At 36.9% G+C, this 22542-nt stretch overlaps 1 protein-coding gene across 2 annotated transcripts in view; it reads left to right on the top strand.

Moving 5' to 3' along the window:
* The window catches only part of LOC150104694 (N-acetylated-alpha-linked acidic dipeptidase 2-like), a 346412-nt gene that overhangs the window by 229281 nt on the left and 94589 nt on the right, over positions 1-22542 (top strand). For both annotated transcript variants that reach the window (XM_090395882.1, XM_090395881.1), the window contains exon 14: positions 2463-2553. In XM_090395882.1, the coding sequence (XP_090252008.1) occupies positions 2463-2553 (91 nt within the window). The remainder of the gene's footprint in view (positions 1-2462; positions 2554-22542) is intronic.

Below are 22542 nucleotides of genomic sequence, written 5' to 3'. Positions count from 1 at the left end.
ATCCTAGTTGTGGAGGGGGGGGGGCTGTGGTTTGTAGGTTTTAATATTTTTTGGATTTTTTTGGGGGGGGGGGAGCCATTGGCTCAGAAAGTGTTGAGAATGTAATTTAGTTCAGTGTTTAGGGCCATGTCGTTAGAACAGATTAGTTTAGCCCTGTTGTATAGTGTTTTCACTACTCCATATTGTTGTGACGGGGCGGGGATTGTTGGTGAATGTATCTGCCTGTATGGGTGGGTTTTCTATAAACTGAGAAAACCAAGGTTCCATCAGGCTGGCGGATGACTAGTTTGTCTAGGAAAGGGAGGCTGTTGTTTTCCTCTTTTTCCAGGGTGAACTTGATTCTGGGGTGTTGGTTGTTTAAGTGTGTTAAGAAGGAGAGGAGTGTTTCAGAGCCATGTGGCCAAATAACGAACACATCATCAACGTAGCGAAGCCATATGGTTGGTTTTTGTGGGGCAGAGGCTAAGGCTCTGCCCCACAAAAAGGTCTCCATAAAGAAATTGGTGTTATTCATCCATTTAACCCCTACTTGTTTTACTATTCGGACCCTAGGTATACAATCAGCCATAACCTCCTGTAAATGCCTTTCAAAGGTCTCTATAAAGAAATTGGCCAAGGCTGGGGAGAGTGGTGAACCCATGGCTGTCCCCTCTATTTGTTTGTAGAATTTTCCCTGCCAAACGAAATAGCCTGAGTTCATTGTGAACTGAAATAGCTGAGATATCGGGAATAAATTTAGCTTGGATTAGCTCTAAAGTTTCCTTGAGTGGGACATTAGCCTGGATGACGAGGAGAAGACACATGTGAGGAAGGAAATGGATTTTATTCAATTATTAAGGGATAACTATCTGAGACAGCACGTAATTGAAAATACTAGGGGTGTGAGAGTGCTTGACCTGGTAATAGCATCTCAGAATTTGACTGTAATGAATATGACCATGTTGCCACCTATTGGTGAGAGTGATCATAAGGACCTGGGAGGTGGCTAAAGGTGTGGAATTTTCGATTAAGACAGGGTATATGTGGAATTACCATGCTGGCAAGTATGACAAGCTTAGGAGATTGCTTGGATCAGTGCCATGGCATGTACAACTGCAAGAGCTGGATGTTGATAGAGCATGAGAAGTGGTCAAGGAGCATTTACAGGAGGTTATGGCTGATTGTATACTTAGGGTCCGAATAGTAAAACAAGTAGGGGTTAAATGGATGAATAACACCATTAAGCTTGAGCTGCAAAAAAAAGAAACAACTGAGGAGGGAATTTAAAGAAAGGGGTGACCTGCAGGCACACAAACGGTATAAAGTGCAGACCAGAAGGGTAACGAGTGTGGTAAAAAAAGCAAAAGCGGATTGAATATTAGCTGCTAAATCTTTCTAGTCGCTCAAAGTTGGTTCGGTATCAAGGAAAAACTGGTGCGAATATGAATTGCATGAGCTCCAGGTACCAAATCGTTTCTCTAAATCTATCAAACATAGCAATAACACTCATATTGCGACATTTTTTGAGAGAGGCAATCTGAGCACGAAGCTTACCTTGTAAAACTGGTAATTTTCCTAACTTGTCTGTTTGTTACTACGCTTTGAAGTTGCTGCTTTACTTTTTAAAAGAAAATTACCTCCATGCAATTTATCAAGTGCTCAAACCAGGGCATAGTTTCATTAAGAAAAAATAGCAATATATCTATTTCAAAAGCAGATGAAGGAAAAGCTGTAGTGGTAATGGAATAAGGCTGACTATGAGAGAAAAATAGACTGCCTTTTACAGGATACTTCCACCTATCAATAAATTAATTATAACCCTACAAAAATACAAAAAAAAAGTTGTGAAGCTCTTTTACATCGGCCAAATCTGAATCGGAATGATTGTCTCCCTCTTTCCCAAAAGTTTGGGAGATTCTTATCTTATGTAACTGTCAAAAATAGTTTAGTTTAATAATATTTTCAATAACATTATTTATTAATACTAATTTCTAGCATGCAGCAACAGTTTTTTAATTGGTAAACCCCCGACTGTTGTATGTACTTTGTAATCTGGTTCCTTGATTGCTTGTTTTTACACACTGATGATGTACTGTTATTTTTAGTATGAAATACTTTCAGTACTAACCACTCAGCCAACCAGGCTTTGCCGGCCTGGTTGGCCAAGTGGTTAGCATATCCACTCTCCAGCCAAAACGCTGCTGGTTTGAATAACGCCATGGGCATAGGTGTGTGTGATTGTATGTGAAAATACTAGTGGTGGTGGGTAGTAGATTATGTAGATTAATCATTATGCGGTTCGACGTAGTTGGTGGATTGAATGATGGAGACAGAGAATTGTAGAGTAGGTGCCTTCCCTCGATGAGTCCTTGGAGGTGTCATAGAATAATAATATTAAAATATCTGTACTTTCATTTCATTAAAGATAATTACTGAATAATGGCCATCGTGTAATTTATTATTTATTTCCATTTGTATTCTAGGGTTGAAACTCTAGGATCAGGTACTGACCATGCTCCCTTTTCTTTCTATGCTGGTGTTCCATCCATTAACTTTGACTGGAAAGTAGATAAGGTAAGTTCAACTACAAATCAAATTAACGACTATTTGTTCTGCAGATGCTTTTACGTGTTCACTGGAAAAACAAATCAAAATTTTGTTTCACAAAAAATTATCTGTGTGGTTATTGATATTTTCAGTGTTTAAATTTTGAGCATATTTTAAGTCATCTTTGTCATGAAGTTATCAACTTGTAATTGCTTTTAAATATACAGACATTTATTGAACATGGCTTTGAATAGTATTAGTATGAGGGTGGTCTGAAAAGTTCTCGGCCTAATAATGAAAAAACGATTTTATAATTTCATTTTTTTTTTTCAACATAATCTCCCTTAAGACTAATACGTTTATTCCAGCAATGCTCCAGCACCATTATCCTGTCCCTATAGTGGTTCTCAGTAAGATCTCCAAAATACCCCTCTAAAGCTGCAATCACCTCTTGATTCGAAGAAAAACAGTGACCAGCGAGGAAGAGTTTTAGTTTTGGGAAGAGATAGAAGTCAGAGGGAACCAAATCTGGGGAATAGTGTGGATGTTTCAATAATTCATAGTGCAGATCCCTTAATTTTTCCATTGCCAAAACACCTTTGTAGGCAGGTGCATTGTCCTGATGAAAGATGATATTTTCTTCTACAAACCGGGTTTTTCTCACGAATTTTTTTGTCTAGTCTGATTAAAAGATCAGAATAATATTTCCCGGTTATTGTTTTACCTTTTCAAGGTAACTAATAAACAAATTGCCTTTAGCATCCCAAAACACTGATACCATGGCCTTTCCTGCTGATGTAACCGACTTTTTCTTTTTTGCGGCTAAACAACTGGCTTCTGTCCACTGTTTCAACTGCTGTTTGAATTCTGGTGTGTAATGGTGAATTCAAGTCTCATCCAAAATAATAAATTGATGCACAAAATCAGATTTATTCTTGTTAAAATACTCCCAGCACTGTTCAGAGATTTTCATGCAAGTGTGTTTTTGATCTGCTGTGAGCAGGTGCAGCACCCATCTTGCACAAAGCTTTTTCATTTGCAATTCTTAATGCAAAATATATCCTGCACATTCTTTTGAAATGCCTATAGTCTCAGCAGTTTCATGCACTTTGACTCACCTGTCATCCAATACCATATTGTGCACTTTATCAATGATTTCTGGTATTGTTACACTTTTTGGACGTCCTTCACGTGGATCATCTTCAAGACTGGTACGGCCATGTTTAAACTCGGCAGCCCATTTCTTAATTGTCAAAAACGAAGAAGAATAGTGCCCATAAACTTTTATGAACTTCGAATGAATTTCTTTTGGCATTAAACCTTCTTTTACAAAATATTTTATAACCGCAGGATACTCAATTTTATCCATTTCAAGGGATACAGACAACACTTTTGCTTCACAGCTGTATAAAAAAAGTTTGATAGAATGACTTGCAATTTCACATGGATGCTTATGACGGATGTACTAACTTAAAAAAAAAAAAATCGTGCCGATAATGTTGCCATCTATGGTTGAGGCCAAGAACTTTTCAGATCACCCACATAAAAATAAATGATAATAAAATTCTTATCTGTACTTGTTATATGTTAATCAGCATATTCTTCAACTTCCAAGTGATCGTGTGAGCTATTTTTATACTTCTTACAATATGCCCCTCTGAATTTCAATTTTCTGTCCACTATTACCACCAAATCCAACCCTCAACTGTTGATTTCCTATAGTCTATTTGTCAGTGTAGTACATAGTTTTATTATTATTAACACAAGTCTTCCATGGAGTCAAAAGATTCATTGCTGGAGGCAAACACTGTTACACACAAATCCCATTGAACTGTGCTTTAAACTTATTCAATATATCTGCATTCACCACAATGTCAGGGAATGCATTCCACTCACCATGCAAAAAACTTACTCTTTATGCCCCTGCTCACACTTTCCTTATCCAACTTCCAAACCTGTCCCCTTATTCTACCATATTTACTCAAATATAACTTGCACTAACTTGAATATAAAATTAAAGTTAAGAAATTGTGTGGTGCGAGACAGAAACTAAAGTTTTTCAGGAAAAAAACTGAATCAGTGTTTATAATTAAATCCTCAGTATTCATTATAATTTATAATTTCTCACATTAATAATAAAATGAATGCATTTAAATTTTACTTATTGATGCTATTTACTTGATTGGCTGCTCACCTTCATCACACAATATATTTGAATCTTTAGTAGGAATGCTTCTGTAATTAAATTAAAACAGTCACCTACCCAAATAGCATCATCTTTTCTTCCATTCTGGGCATTATAGATGCAGTTTTTAAAAAACTCTTGGCAGTTATTTCTGGTGATATCATGTCCCAAGCTCTCAAAATCCAGTTACACAACAGTTCTAATGATGGTCTCTTAATTTTCCCTGCTGGAGTCGCATTGTAACCGCTGGCTACCATCCACTCTGTGTAGAACCTAAACCTCACTTCATTCACCGCTCCACCCCCACACAATCCAAAATGGGTTAGAAGTTAATGCTTTCACTCCCACATTTCCTCTACTAGTTGCTTCTGTCTCTATGCATATGATTGGTGCAGTATTAACAAATGATTATGCAAGCCAATGACAAAGGCAAGCCCGATGATTGTTGAGATGAAATGCTGATTCTCTTCAACCGAATTCAAAAATATCTGAAACTGCCAAAACAACATTCACTTTCTTAATAAACTTTTTTGTGTGCGAAGTATATGTGAAACTTTATAATTTCTTTTTTCGTAAAATAAAATCAGGGGTTCAAGATATATGCTGGAGTGAGTTATATTCAAGTAAATATGATACTCCCTTCTCCCATTCTATGAAAAATTTCTTCCATATTAGCCTGGTAATAAATATCCCCTCTCTTCCTCCTATTCACAAGGCTTTGCAAACTACATTCCCTACATGCTGTCGTCATATCCTAAAGACCAATTATGAATGTAGTCAGTCTTCTCTGGACTCTCTTCAATTTAACCTCATCGCCAAGAAAACCAGGGGACCAAATCTGTGCACAAACAATCCATGTAAGGCCTGATTAAGGCCTTATACAATGGAACCAGAAATTATTTATATCTACAAATTAAGGCCCTCTGCATCATTGCCATAATCTGATGTGGAATGTCACCTCTGAATTTCAGATCCAGATCTTTGTCCACCACCACTCCAACGTCTCTTATCTCAACTTCCTCCAAAATTTCAAAGTGTATACTTTGCTTCCCATTGTTGCCTACCAAATTTCAGAACTTCACTTTGCAACATTGAATTGAATTGACTGTTCATACTGTTGCCTACTCATACAATCTCAAGTCCTCCTGTAATGCCACATCTGCTTAATTCTTCATCACTCTCTCCCCAGTTTACATCATCTGGGGAGTATATCACCAGTTAAACCCATCCCAGTATCATTAATATACAAATTAAATAACAGTGGTCCCTAAACAAATGCCTGTGGCACACAAACCACCAGTGATTTTCCTCTTTTCAGATAGCCCTCCCCATACACAACTTACTGATACTTATTTACTAGTTAGTCACCTATCCAACTCGCTAGTCTGTCATCTAATTCCATCTGCTTGAGTTTAATTACCAACTTGTGGTGTGGCAATCTATCAAAAGCCTTTGCAAAATCTAAATACACCACTGTATATGCAACTCCTTTGTTCAATACATTCATCACCTTGTTATAGAACATAAGCAAGTTGGTAAAACACAATCTCTCTTTAACAAACCCATGCTGACAAGCACAAAGAATACCACTGCCATTGACCCACTTTTGTATCCTATATCTCACCAAACCTCTTCATTATCTTTACTACAACTCCAGATACAGATCGGCCTATAGTGTGTTGCCTTAGCCTTATCATTATTATTATTATTATTATTATTATTCAGGCCTCCATGGAGTAAAGACTCATCGCGGGAGGTCCCTCCTAGGAAACACAAAGACTATCATACCACTCCTTAAATGCATTGACCGTTCTTGCTCTGACCACTCCATCAGGCAATGCATTCCATGGTTCAACCACCCTCCATGCAAAGAAACCACTCCTCACCCTCTTGCTCACAGTTTCCTTTCGTAACTTCCAGGGATGGCCCCTTGTCATGACTCCTTCCTGCTGTTCAACCAAGCGAAAGAATTCCCCAGTGTCAACCCTGTAACCACGTCTCAACAGTTTAAAAGTTTCAATCATATCACCTCTCCTTCTTCTATCCACCAAACTCTGCAGTCCACACTCCCTCAGCTGATCCTCATAACTAACATTGTACAGTCCCGACACCATCTTTGTTATCCTCCTTTGTACCCTTTCCACAGTTAATTTATCCCCTTCAAATCCTGGGGACCAGATCTGAGAACAATAGTCTAAGTGTGGTCTGATCAGGGTCTTATACAATGGAATGATAACCATTTTATCTCTGTCAGTGTCCTTCTCGTTATTGCAGCAATCCTCTGTGTTACCTTCACCACCTTTGCAACATGTCCCCTAAATTTCAGGTTTCTATCAATCATCAACCCCAGATCTCTTGTCTCCCCTACTTCCTCCAGTTTAACTTCTCCCATAGAGTATGCAGTGTCCCATAGATGTGTCCCAAACCTCAAGACCTTACATTTTGCTGCATTAAACCGACATCCCTATTCATTTGCCTATCTATCTAGCTTATCAAATCCTCTTTCAGGGCTATCACATCTGCACTATTACTAATAACCCTTTCCCAGCTTCACATCATCCGCTAACAACCGAATATCCCTTTGCAATCCACGGACAATGTCATTGATATAGAGATTAAACAATATAGGTCGCAGTACTGAGCCCTGTGGAACCCCACTTGTAACCTTCTGCCTCTTTGATATTGCTCCACCATACACAACTCTCTGATACCTATCGGATAGCCAATCCTGAATCCAGTTGACCAATCTAACATCCAGACCCATGTGCTGCAACTTGAATATCAGCTTATCATGTGGCACCCTGTCAAATGCCTTTGCTAAGTCTGGGAAAATGGCAGTGTATGCCTTTCCCTCATCTAATGCTCTTGTAACTTTATCATAAAAGGCTATCATATTGCTAAAACAAGAGCGCCCCTTCACAAATCCATGTTGACTCTTACTGATAACATTACCCTCATCTGCCCAATGCTGTATATGGTCCCTCACTACTTTCTCCAAGATCTTACTAACTACTGATGACACACAAACTGACCTATAATTAGACACTTCCAGTCTGCAACTGCCCTTATGCAATGGCACTATCTTACCTTCCCTCCATTCCATGGACACCTTTCCCACAGCCATTACCTTTCCTATTACCTTTGTGAAGTGGGACAGTTTTACCTTTCTTCCCTCCTTTGGGACTTGTGCTATTGCAGTACTCTTGTTCCCACCACATTTCTTAAGGAAATGTTCCTATATGTCATCAAGTCCTGTTGTTTAATTGAAATCTAACTTAACTCATCATATATGTATTGCTTACTCATCATTAAGCCTTCTCTCATTTCATTCTCTATGGTTTTCTTGTCCTGATTTGCTAATTTCTGTTTCTCTTGTACTTTTATTTTCCTTCCCAATTAAGTTGCTCTCCTGGTCTACTCTTCATTCAACTGATTATTACCATTATTCATCTTGTGCTGCCTCCAAAGTACAGTATCTTCTTCTTCCAGATTCCATGCTTAATCCCCTCATTCATCCATTTTACATCTACCTTATTCAGTCTTTTGACCTTCAGAATATATTCACACATTGATGCTATTATGTATTTCTTTGTCAGTTCCCGAGCAACATTTATTTCTTAACTGCTCAACTCCTCATTCCGTGCTATAGTTCTAAGCTGTCTCCTAAGTTTGCCATACTCACTAGTCATGTACTTGGACAAAACATTAGAGATAGGGTGATGGGAAGTTGATTCTGACATTCCCTGTGCAGAATAGAATGTGCCCAAACTGAATGCAAACAATAAATAGGTTGGTATTGGGGTTTCCCAACAGTGTATTGCAATTGACTAACATGGGTAAATGTAGCAATCTTAGCAACTTTGATAGTAGATGTACGAGGGACATCCAAAAAGTAAGTTCCGATGGGCTGTCAGAGAAACAAAAATATACTTGCAAAAAAAACTTTATTGAAAATTAAAGTAGACATCTTTCACTACTTTTCTACATAATTTCCGCAATTGTTCAGGCACTTATCATAATGGGGCACCAAGAGTTGTATACCTTCGTTGTAGAAGATTGATGCCTGGGACGTAAACCATGTATTGACTGCTTCTCTGATCTCACCTTGTCTTGAAATCGCCAGCCACCAAGGAAAGATTTCAGATGTTTGAACAGGTCAAAGTTGCTTGGTGCGAGGTCAGGACTATATAGGGGATGATGGAATTGTTCCCAGCTGAAGGTGGCGAGAAGTTGTGTTACGCTGACCGTGTTTGGACAGGCATTATATTGAATCAAAACAACGCCTCTGGTAAGCATGCCTGGATCGCACGACGCAATTTCTTAAGGGTTTGGCAGTACATACTTGTATTGATTGTGGAGCCTTGACTCAAGAAGTCTACCAGCAAAATTACTTGTCTGTCCCAAAACACAGTGTACATGATTTTCCGAGTGGAAACTGTTGTCTTCAATTTCATCTTGCCTGGTGATGAGGTGTGCCTCTGCTCCATGGACTGTTCTTTAGATTCAGGGCTTGCATGTGACACCTAAGTCTTGCCCCCGGTGACAAGTCTGCTCAGCATCGCCATCCTCATGTTCTCCATAAACCTGAATAATTTGCCGATAATTTCAGCTGCTTTAACGTTCCTCTCATTCAAGAAATGGATAACTGACCTAATTTCACATGCAGCGAATGATTCGATTTTACATGTGGAGGTGATTCCATTTTCTTAGACATTATAAACATACACCAAGAAGCGTGCACACTGCGAGAATGTCTGAAAATGGCACCAACGTCTTGCTAATGAATCAACAAACTCAGCATGCATGCGCACCATTGTGATCGTAGCTCTGCAGTGAAAATATTTAAACATGGAACTTACTTTCTGGACATCCCTCGTATTATCAGTGCAAGACAGATGAATCATTCTATCGCCCAAGTGCTAAGAACCCTATGGGTTCTCGAGGGCAACTGTATCAAGGGGGTCTGCTGCGAGTATACCATCAACAGGCATACCAGTGCCCAGCCAGCAAATGTTGGCCAACCAAATGCCATTGATGACTGAGGTCGACGTAGACCTGTCCAGACTTGTACAGACCATCCTCAGGGCAACAGTGGCACAAATCACATTTAGTTATGTTGGAGGTCCAAGCAGCAAGCAAATGGTATGGTTTACCATGGTCTACAAGAGCTGGTGCCCTAATCAAGTACCATTATTGATAGCTCATCATCAGGCATTGCACCTTGCCTGATGTCGGTACCATCAAACTGGACATCTGCAGAGTAGACCAGAGTTGTGTGGTCTGATGCACTCCCCATTATCAATTGTACTGAGCTGAAGGGAGGGTGCGGGTATGGTATTGACACCATGATACCATGGTCCCCATCGTGCCAGGACAGCTCTGTTCAATGCAGGTGGTGGTGGTGGCGGTGGCTCTGGGATGGTTTGGGAAGCCTTCTAATGTGACAATTTAGGTCTCTTAGTGTGTCTGAAGAGGTCTTTAAATGCAGCTAGCTATCTGAATGTGTTGGCTGATCACTTATACACTTTCTCGTTGTTTTGCACATCCTGCAGCTGATGGTCTGCATCAACAGGACAATGTGCTAGGCTACAACCAGACATGGCTCAAAGAACACTTATCTTAGTTTGGGACCATCCAGTGGCCTCCATGGTCCCTGGATTTAAGTCTGTCTGGGATTCCGTAGAGCAAGACATCAGATCCATGTATCTGGGACCGACATCTAAGGTGCAGTTGTAGACAATGCTGCAACAGGCATGGCTGGAATTAGTTCCAGCAATCCTCTGTCATCTGGTGGAGTCAATGCCTCAGGCTGTTATTCATGCTATTAGGCAGGTATTTCTAATGTTTTGTCCATTGAGTGTGCATCCTTTCCTCAGAAATCTTCACATGGCTAGCCACAACCCAGGTGATCACTTCTTCATTACTCTCACCAACTGGAGAGAAGTGCAAAGTCCCACTCACAATCACATCCTCTGATAAAATGATCAGATCTAAAACTCTCTATCCTTGCATGCCCTTGTTTGATTACTTTCTGAGATAGTGTCTTTCAAGAAATTCATTTTCCTTATTCCCAAATGCTATCTCTTCATTCCAGTCTACACTACCATAATTAAAATCACAAATAATAATCACTCTTCTCTAGTTCACTAACCCAAGTTGCTTATACATTTCTTCATCACTACTCCCCACATTCTCTGGCCTATAGCAACATCCAACTAAATATCTCTTCCTGCCAACTTCTACTTCACTGCCTCAAAACCATTGCCATTGTTTCACTCTTTCATATCTACTTTATGTGGGCATTCCTTGCTATCATCAGTAGCATTCCCCTTTCTTCTTGTCCTTTCTATCCTCCAAAAACATTGTACTCTTCCATTTCTGTTTCCATTAGGATATCATCTTCATTCAACCATGTTTCACTTATTCAAATAATTTTGGGGTAAATAAACTCAATTATTGAAACCATTTGATCTCTCTTATTTTTGATACACCTGACATATGTAAATGAACACAGCAGTACACTTTTAGGTCTATAACCAGTCCTACCCAAGCCACTTATTGGCTGAATTCTACCACCTCACTTGCCCAATCACCTTTATCAATGCTTATCACATATATCTGCTCAGTCTCAACTACCTCACTCACATCCTGATCTATTCAATTTCTATGCTGATTATCCTCATACAAACATACATACATACATACAGTACATTCACTACTACTTCCATTCTCCTTATGTCATGTCTCCCTGTCCACACCTGCTCTTCCATTTTCCTTTACTTTTGTATTCCCATTCTCTCTTCATCTCTTACACTACTACTGTTTCCATTGTGAAGCGCTTTAGTTTCTTTCATGCTACTTCCCGAATCTTTCACTTCTCCTCTTAATTCTGATTTTTTGCTTGCATCACATATTGTACTTCCATCAAACAACAGTTTCTCCAGTTCATGCACTCCAAAGGCATTTAAATGCCTTTGGAACGCATGAACATCTGTATAATTGTGTCTGTGTAATTTCATTTTTCCCTCAAATACATGCCATACATAAATAAACTGCACACTCTTCTCCTCACATAGCTCTGCCAGCATACTGTTCATGATTCTGGCTCTTTATCTCAACTCATCATTATCATACCTTGGCAACACACTGACCATCTTTTCCAATCATTAACTAATCCTCTAATAATAGAATCACCATACGCTGCCATTTTCAAATCAATCGTCACCTCTTTTTCTGTTTTTTTTTCTTTCATTCTGTTATTTTGTACTTTTCCATTTGTTTCTACCGAACACCTAATATCACTCCACATTTTCTTTATTTAATTTTTCATTTTGAATAACTCTTCAAATCTTTCATTGCGGTAGTTTCATTCTCTTGTTCTCGTGGTCTCACTAACTCATGTTCTACTGCACCTTACTTCTGATTCATCATTCATACTTCCTTTTGCTCCCATATCACTTACTTTCACTTCTTCCTTTTTGCATTCTTTCACTCTCTCAGTCTCATTAACTTTTGTTCCAATGCTTTCATTTACACTAACTTTCATTCCTTCAGTCTCTGTTTTGCATTCATTAACTCTTAGTCTAATAAACATTGCACTTCCTACAACCCATACCTTCTCTCATCTCCTGTTCAGTCTCTCCACAAACACATCCTTCATATTTCACCATGCATAACTGTTGCACTCATGACATCAAACCATTTTTGAAAAATCTACATCATAAATGGAATTTGGAAACTCTTTCAATGGGATTATATTGATCAAGTGCATATAATAAACAACTATGTTATACCAACTAGTTTCACCAACTAAGGCTGTTGGCATCTTCAGGGTACATAACTGATGTAAGGCACTAAAAAGTAAAAAAACTGTTACAAACTACAATCAACCGATTCCAATTATATTAAATAAAGAACAGAGAGTGCGTACAATACATGCATAGAGCGTGCATGATATCACTTGTTGTTATTTAGGAACGTTCTATAGTTGGCACTATAATTCAGTTCTGGCGACTTGAAGGTTCTGATAAGGGTCTTCCAGATCATGGGCAAGATTAGTCCTTGGTTCCTGTTAAGGTTTTGTATACAGTGGGCAACTGTTGTGGCCTCCTTAAAAATTCGGGAGCGGAAGTCCTCCTCCATGTAAGGAATTGTGCTTCTATCCCACTCTATGGTATGGTTCGTTCTTGAGAAATGAAAAGCTAACCCCGATTTTTCTTCTCTGTTATTACTGACGTCACCTATGTTTTCTTTTCAAGGCTCCTTGAAGTTTGGCCGATGTAATTCAAGCCGCAAGAGCAGGGTATGTTATAAACTCCAGCATATTTGTAGAAAGGATGGCTATCTTTTGGAGATCTTAAGAGTTGTCTAATCGTTTCTGTTTGTTTAAAGGCCACTCTTATTTTATGGGGTCTGAGGAGTCTAGCAATCTTATTGGAAACTGTCCCTAAGTATGGAATGACGATGGTAGAAATATAACGTATATCATCTTGTTGTCTTTGTCGGGGTTCAGAGAAAAGTATCTTGTGGACGAGTCTTCGAGGAAATCCATTCATGGTAAGGTTGGTGGATATCAGGGATAGTTCTTCCTGGAGGTCTTGTTGATCTGTTGTAAGGAGGGAGGCATGGTTCTTCAACATGTGTACAATACTAAGTTTCTGGGAAATGTGGTGGCAGGAAGTGAAATGTAAATAACGTCCTGTATTGGGAGGTTTGCGGTAAACTGAGAGGTTATAGAGTTGGTTCCCTCCCTCAATGAGTCATTGGACTCCCTGGAGGTGTTATGTAATATGTTAAACATTTTTTTTTTTTATCTTTCTAATTCTTGTCAGGTTATTTCTTTATCTAATTTTATAATTCTGTCAATAATTTCTCTTAAACCCTTTTAATTTAGCTTACTTTTCTTAGTTTTTAAATTCTCCAACCGTTCGTTAGACTTAAAGACATAAGTTGCAGTCAAAACTTATAAGTGTGAGGGTAGACTTATCAGAATTTAGTAAAATAACAATCATTAATTTTAACTATTACTCTACAGGTTCTCATCAATTACTATATTCTTTTGTCATCATAGAGAAATATATTTGTCTCCGCCCCACTCTATGATTAGAAATTATCAGACATATTTTCTAGGAGTAAGTAATTGATAAGCGCTATTTCACACTGGACAAAGATCTCTTAATTATCTCTAGACTTTCTTACAGAAGTGACGGAGGTTAATACACTCTAACTTCAATACTTAGGTTTCCTGCTAAGACTCAAATATTTTATGATAGGTACAATGAATAGAATTCAGGCAGGCATTTGAATATGTGTTAAAAAAAACATTTATTATTCCAATCTAAATCAAGGTACATGAAATTCACAACTAATTAAAGAAAAGACAAATTAAATCCAATAATACTTCTTGGTTCTAGGCCAACTTAAGTAAAATATAAGGAATTTGAATCAATACAATTATTTAAAGTTTATCACATTAAAACATATAAAGGTCATATAATACAGTCTTTGTATCCATAACACATTAAGAATAAAGTTTATGCCCTTTCACATAGATTTTTAAGTTCCCCCTTCCTTAGGACAATCATTTTGTCAGAACATGATCTTTTATCTAAACCTTTGCAATAAGCTCTTCAATTATCTACTGCAATTAACACGATTCATTCCATTCACATGGAAAGTTATGCTCTATAGTATACAATTCTTAATGGCAATAAAAATTCCTTAGCATTTTACCAAAACATATAATTCTAATTACAGTAATGTCCCATTCCAAGTTAATTTGATGTCAACTTTACACGTTCGTAAAGAAGTAACATTTCTTATTTACCCTCCTTTACATAAATTCTTAGGGATATTAATATTCTAATTTATAAGGCACTTTTTCTCTATATAACTTAGTAATACATAGTTTTCAAGATATCAAGTCTACTGACAAATTTCCTTTTCCTATATATATTTCTTTCTTGAATTTAGACACGTTCACATGGAACAAAACGAAACCTTGAGGTCATCCCCCCCCTTTTTTTTTCTTGAGTCCTTGTACTAATTTGCAGCACATCTTCCCAGTCATGATGATATCAAAAAGAAGGAACAAAATTTCTCTTACCATTTGCAGATGACATTCATCATAATTCAGTAACTAACTGGATTATTTCCTCAGGGAAACTCTTCACAGAAGTACGAGTGTTCCTTAACAAATTCTTTAGCTTCTCAGTATATACCTTTTCTCAGGAACCACAGCTTTCATCGGTTCTGGCATATGGGGATCCCTTGGTCAGCAAAGTTTCATATCTCTAGAATACTCTGGATGCATCTCGGATTTCGCCTGCTCGGACATAGTCTTTTTGTTGAAAATCTGTTTCAGACGATTCAACACTAAGTACTGTAGCATGAGGTTTCTATCTGAGAACTCCGCGTTTCTGACATTAGCGACTCATCTGGGATGACACATTAGGCAAGAAGTTCTGGAACAAGGGAGCCTTTCTATGATCGGTAATAACTTTTATATTTCCCTCTCAGTCACTTTCATTGGATCAGTTCACACAACAAATCATCTATCGTACCATGGGCCACTAGTGCCAAAAGGTACTCTCGTGGTCGGAAATGTAACTGTACTCTGAAGATAGCACCACAGACGCGCTTGGTGGACAACCTTAGCGTCGGAATCATGACTTGCACATTTCATTTCACGTGCATTGCTGAAGGCAGACTTTCTTGTTAATAGGATTAAATTACAGGAAACATGTCTAGATCCAATTGTACTTTACAAGATATATGGAAACTTTTAACACATAATTTACAGATTAGACTTCAGGTTAAATAAACTTAGAATTAGAGTATTTACATCAGTATTTTTCTACAGAAGTATATTTTCTGAATATCACTTTAACCTTGGGGAAATGGTGGATGTTAAATCCTGATTGAGCATAATTTTCTTCAAATTTTTCTCAAACAGAATTTAACAAATAATAATAATAATAAGATTCATAATTTTAATTTAAAAAAAAGGTCAGTGATAAATCCACAAGACCAATAATCATGCAGACACACTAAGCTATCAAAAATAAACAGTAATATACTAAAATGCAAGCAGTATGGTCAGTTATATCACAAAATAGCACTTGTCTTTTCTGGAGCCCTTTACCAATGGTAAGCACATGATGATCTTCTAGCAGCTGAGCACAATAATTAGCCAAGCATTGTAATCTTTTTATCTCACATATTTTTTTATCCTTTGTCCATACTCTTAATCTGTTTAGATCATCTTGCAATATCTCTATATAATCTTTGTTAACTATGATCATCCTTAATTTTTTGATATTTCTCCTCAAATCATTCTTTTGTAGTTAATGTTCAACTTAAATAGCAGCAGCCAAGTACAAAGTCCTGTGGCACTGCTGTCACCTGACCTGAATTCTACTCCTTACATGCTACTCTTTAATCTGCTCATCAGCTGCCCTCTTAACCATATCATTGGCTTCATATTCCCATTTTCTCCATTTTATGTAATAGAGTTCCAATGCTGCCAATAAATCCAGCAGTATCATTGTGTAGCCATTTTTTTATTATCCATATTATCCTGCTCAACTATAATAAATAAAACCAGCAGTTCACAAAATCATACTGCCACCCCACGAATATTATATTTCTATAATATTTCTCATTTCTGAATTTCACTCGCTGCTACTTCTGTACTGGACTTTATGAAGCAGAACTGTTTTATCTTCTTTCCATTCCCTTTGGGCTTTTCCAGCTCTGAGAATTAAACAACCTGCACAGATGCCAATTCCTTTACAATTCTCATAATACATGGACCTATGTTTCATTTAATTGTAGTATTATGTTTGTATTATGATTCTATAATATCCTAAGTACCTCTATTTCATTTGCATCTATTCTTTCAATGGTCCTTGTCTTATCTGTGTAATTCACAAAGGAATGACTCAGTAACTCAGCTGTTACATCTGCTCTGTCACTATCTATCATCCTTGTTCATTAAAGTTATCATTCTTCCTTTTAATCACCTCAATGAAAACACTCTGGGAACTCCTTTGGCTTGCTTTACTAACTTCATTTCAAAACCTAATTTTGCCTTACTTGTCACCCTTCTTTCTTTTAATTTGCATACTGATTATGAGCCTTTGATGATTATCTTTCTCATTATATACCTTTATAACAATTCCGTTATTTTTTGCAGCTCTTGTTAACATTCAACTCCTACCTGATTTATCCTTTTGATCTGAAAATTCCACATGTTTCGCAACTACCCAAGTTTTGCATGATTACTCTTCTCAACTGAAGGAAATGTGGCTGCCTGGGTTATGGACAAATCCTCTGATACTATCATTAGATCAAGCACTCATAAACTTTGATAAACAAACACTCTGAGTCCTTTGATTGCATACTGTTTTAAGTAATTCTCTTAGTAGTTGTATTCTCATCTTCGTATCATGGATTTTAGGCCAAGTGGCCTGTTCGGTCTCATATCATCACTTTCTTGGTCTTCCAATTTTTCTTTTTCCATTTATTTTATATCTGTATAGTATTTTTAACTGTCTGCTATTGTCTATCTGATTTAGATGTTCTAACCATTTTGTTTATATTTACTTATATAGTGGTTAATTGTTTTTATATTCAGGAAATGTAAAATTTCTTCATTTGTTTTAAGGTCCCACTTGGTATATTCTGAGAAATTTCATTCCTGCTGTTTGAATTCTTTTTTCATTCTTCTTTCTTTTATGGTCCATGTTTCACTTCTGTGTAATAAAGCTGGTTTACACAGAACATTATATAGCCTGATTGTGGTGCATTTTTGTACCAAGAATGCCTTAAATATATTATTTATTATGCTGTTTACTTTAATAAAATTTGATATTTTAATGTATACATTTTTTCATCTAAATATGCTCATCACATCCCAGGTATCTGAAAGTATCTACTTGTTCTAATATTTTATTATCTATCACTATTTTACTTCTTATTGGGTTTTGTTCTTTGAAAGCCATTATTTTTTATCTTTACTTTAGATATTCTCATATTATATTGTTATGAAATTTCATTTAATGATTTTTACTGATCTCTGTACATCATCTTCTGATGTATCTAATACAATTGGAATCATCTACAAATAATAGTGTATCCATCCTTTTTTGTGGGTTTTGCATACCAAATAGCTTATGTCATTTCCAGATTGTTATAATTTTATATATATATATATATATATATATATATATATATTAAAAGCAGAGGTGATAGAGTAAATTCCTGCTGTATTCATCTTGATATTATTATTATTGACATCCAACCTCCGTGGAGTAAGAGACTCATCGTGAGAGGTACACACTATTGCACACAATGCTCAAACATTCCTTAAAATTATTCAATATGTCTACATTCACAACACACTAAGAGTAAGAGACTCATCGTGAGAGGCACACACTATTGCACACAATGCTCAACCATTCCTTAAAATGATTCAATATGTCTACATTTACAACACACTCAAGCAATACATTCCACCAGTGGCGGCCCATACATAAGCACTGCGACACTGCAGCACCCCAAGGAAAAAATGAAAAAATTAAATTTTGTTTGTGTTTATAAATAATAGCAATGCTTACAACATTATATAAATGCAGTACAACATGTTAAAGGTTACAGCTTATGTTTTGACATTGATTGAATAGTTAATAATTGGAATTGTTCGATTAACGCTTTAGATTACGAAACAAATGCACTGCGATCTAACACCGATATTCATTTGCTCTTGTCATGCATGTTACGTCATTCCCAACTGTAACTGCTCAAGGGGCAGTGTATTTTTAGTAAGCTTATGCGCCTTATTTCTGTGAGATATGAAACGTTTATTATTGGTGCGTGTGCCTAGTGAACTATTTTTTGTAAATCTTATTTTATTATGTTAAAATAACATATAATTATTTATTTATTATAGATACAAGGCTGAATTATGACGAATGTCACTGTTGAAAATATGAAAAGAATAATATTTTTTCAATTATCGTTACACAAAAGAAATGCAAACGCTGATATTCGTTTGCTGTCGTTGCATGTTACGTCTTTAGATACACTGCCCAAGTGGCAGTGTATCTTATGCCTGTGCTCATTATTTCTGTGAGATATAAAACGTTTATTATTGGCACGTGTTCGTGGTGAACTTTTTTTTGTAAATCTTATTTTATTTTGTTAAAATAACATATAATTATTGATTTATTATAGATACAAATTATGACGAGTGTCACTGTTGAAAATATGAAAAGAATAATATTTTTTCAATTATGAAACAAATGCACTGTGATCTGATATTCGTTTGCACTTGCCATCGCTTTGCTGATGATGCAAAGTTGTGTAGTGCAATAAAAAATCAAGCTGATGTTGAAAGTTTGCAGGAGGATTTAAATAAGCTGGTAAAATGGGCAAAAGAAAATGGATGTCAGTTCAATGTGGAAAAGTGTAAAGTCTTGCATTTTGGGATTAAAAGATTACCAGCTGTGTACTACATCGATGGAAAGGTACTCCAAGAGATTGATGAGGCTAGGGACTTAGGGGTATTGGTAGATAAGGAGATGAAGTTCAGAGGACACATTGCTAAGGTGTCCAAGATTGCACATAGGATTACTTGGTTGTTGAGGAACACACTGACATCCAGAGATAAAGAGGTTATTATTCCCCTTTATAAAGCATTGATACTTCCACATTTGGATTACTGTGCTCAGGTCTGGTCACCTGGATTCCTTGGAGATGAGGAGGCTGTGGAGAGGGTTCAGAGAAGAGTGACCAAGTTGGTGAGCGATATAAAAAAATGCTCCCTACATTGATAGATTGAGAGCTTGTGGATTGCAGAGATTGGTTGATAGGCGAAGAAGAGGGGATATGATAGAAACATTCAAATTACTAAAAGGTTTTTATAGGATTGATGCAGGGGAAATGTTTCAGCTGTGTGATAGTGATGGAAGAACAAGAGGTCATCTCTGGAAATTAAAGAAGAGTGTGGTTAACAAAGGTGTCAGAACAAGGTTTTTTGCCTGGAGGGTGGTGAATGAGTGGAATTCATTGCCTGACTTTGTTGTGAGCTCTTCATCTGTAAATGAATTCAAGAAGAGATATGACAGATATTGTTTTGCTAGTTTGGGTCTCCCGCGATGAGTCTACTGACTCCATGGAGATACCCGTAATAATAATAATAATAATTATTGGTGTTTGTTCATGGTGAGGATGAAATATTTTTAATAAAGCAATTTTTAATATGCAAATTTATTTATTAATAAATTCGTTACTAATTAGGAAAAAAAAAGTGTTTTTTTATTATTATTATTATTTTTTTTTTTATATGCAGCATCTCCACTTAAAATTTTCACCAGCCGGCACTGCATTCCATTCACCACCACTCTTCACTCCCTTCTCACACATTCTTTATACAGTTTCCAGTGATGGCCTCTTGTTCTACCATCATCTCTCATTCTATGAAAAATCTTTTCCATGTCAACCTGATAACAACTCTGACTAGCTACTATGTCTCAATCATATCCTCCTTCGTCCTGCTATTCACGAAGCTTTGCAATTTACATTCTCTCAATCTGTCCTCGTATTCCACATTCCAAAGATCACTGAACAATTTGTGAATCTTCTCTGGACCCGTTCCTACATATCCTTGTCACCAGAAAAACCAGGTGACCAGATCTGTGCACAATAATTCATATGAGGCCTTGATCAGGCCTCATATGAATTATTGAGAATAAAGAGGTTGTGATATAATGGCATCATAACTCTTTATTCTGCATGCCATGGTCCTCTGCATCATTGCTATTATCCAATGTGATGTCTTCACAACTTGTGAAATTTGGGAAGAATTTCAAATCCTTGTCCACCACCACTCCAAGATCTCTCATTTCCTCTACCTCCTTTAATATTTACCTACCAAGTGTGTACTTTACATACCATTGTTGCTTATCAAATTTCAAAACCTTAAACTTTGCAACATTGAACTGCAACATTCTACTTACCTGCTCATTCATGCAGTCTATTCAAATCCTCCTGCAAGATAACATCTCTCTGCATTGCTCTCTCCAATTTTGCATCATTTGCAAACAGCTACATACCACTAGTTAAACCCATCCCAATATCATTAATATACAAATTGAACAACAATGATCCCAAAACTGACCCCAGCAGTATACCACTAGTGACCTTCCTCTTATGGGATACTGCACCCTCATATACAACTTTCTGATACCTATCTGACAGCCACTCACTGATCCAACTCAGACATCTGTTATCCATTCCCATCTCTTTCAATTTATTTAATAGTTTGTCATGTGGGAGCTTATCAAAAGCTTTTGCAAAATCCAAGTACACTACTCTATATGCATCTCCCCTGTCCAAGGTATTTGTCACCTTGTTATATTACTTAAGTAAATTAGTGAAACATGATCTCCCCTTAACAAACCCATGCTGATAACCCCAAAGAATACTACTGGTTTCAACAAAATTCTGTATCCTGCCTCTCACTAATCTCTCTAGTATGTTCACCACAACTCCAGATATACAGATCAGCATATAATTTGATGCCACAGCCTTATCACCACCTTTATGTAGTGGAACACTTGTATTTTCTTTCCACTTACTTGGAACCTGTGCTGTTGGAAAACTGTTATTATAATATAATTATATAATTACATAATGCAATGTAAGACTTATTACGAGCATGCCAATGCTGTTGCAAATTTCCTGAAACATTCCCTTTAAATGTGTGTTGATTAATATGTCATCAATTCCTATCATCTTATTGACATCGAGGTAATTTATTTCCTCAAATACCTCCGTTCACTCACAATTAAGCCATCCTCTCCTATGTCTTCTATACTTAAGTTTCTCATGATTCCACCCTGATCAAGATGAAACATCTTATTTATTTATCGCATGGCATATACACATGATTAAAAGGAAATAAAATTCATATGAATATAGATAAGATACAATATATAAATTTATAAATAAGAAGTAAAACATAAACAAGCAGATAAAATACAGGTATTAAATACATGGTACCTTGGTTTGCGAGCATAATTCGTTTCGGAAACGTGCTTGTAATCCAAAGCACTCGTATATCAATGCGAATTTCCCCGTTAGAAATAATAGAAACTCAGATGATTCGTTCCAAAACTCAAAAATATTCATATAAAAATGATTAATACGAAATACATAAAATAATCAAATTTATTAATTACATTACAATTACATATTACAGTAAATACAATTAATTGTGTTGGGTAGGACAACTCTCATTGTCATTAACGGAATCACTGCTATCTGTCTCATTGCAATTAACAACTTGCTGCGGCAGGTGACACTTGGAAACCATGAGCTTCTGAAACTCGGCAACGAATGCCACAGCTGCCTTTGAGTCCGAACTTACAGCCTCACTGTGCCTCACAACACTATGTATGCCACTTCTTTCAACCCTTTTCTTCATTGGGGCCATTGTCATAGTACAGTTAATAAAGAACAGTCACTACATTTGGACACAAAACAAAAAAATGCTTTACGTACACACACATGGTCACAAATGACACGAATGTTGACTATACGAATGAGGTATGCCGACTGAGACCGTGCATGCAAGATGATTACCCACAATCCCGAGCGGCTTGTGATCACGTGATTCTCGGCAGAGAAAGCGTATAGGTAATACAGTACTCGTATTGCAAGACGCCGCTCGTTTATCAAGTTAAAATTTATTAAAAATTTTTGTTCGTCTCGCGACACACTTGCAATCCAAGGTACCACTATATGATAAGCATCAAGCAAAAAATTTA

This window comes from Typopeltis vanoorti, chromosome 7, assembly GCF_054136105.1.
Source record: "Typopeltis vanoorti isolate ZY-2024b chromosome 7, IOZ_Tvanoo_1.0, whole genome shotgun sequence".
Taxonomy (NCBI): Eukaryota; Metazoa; Arthropoda; class Arachnida; order Uropygi; family Thelyphonidae; genus Typopeltis; species Typopeltis vanoorti.
This window is presented reverse-complemented; position numbering and strand designations above follow the sequence as displayed.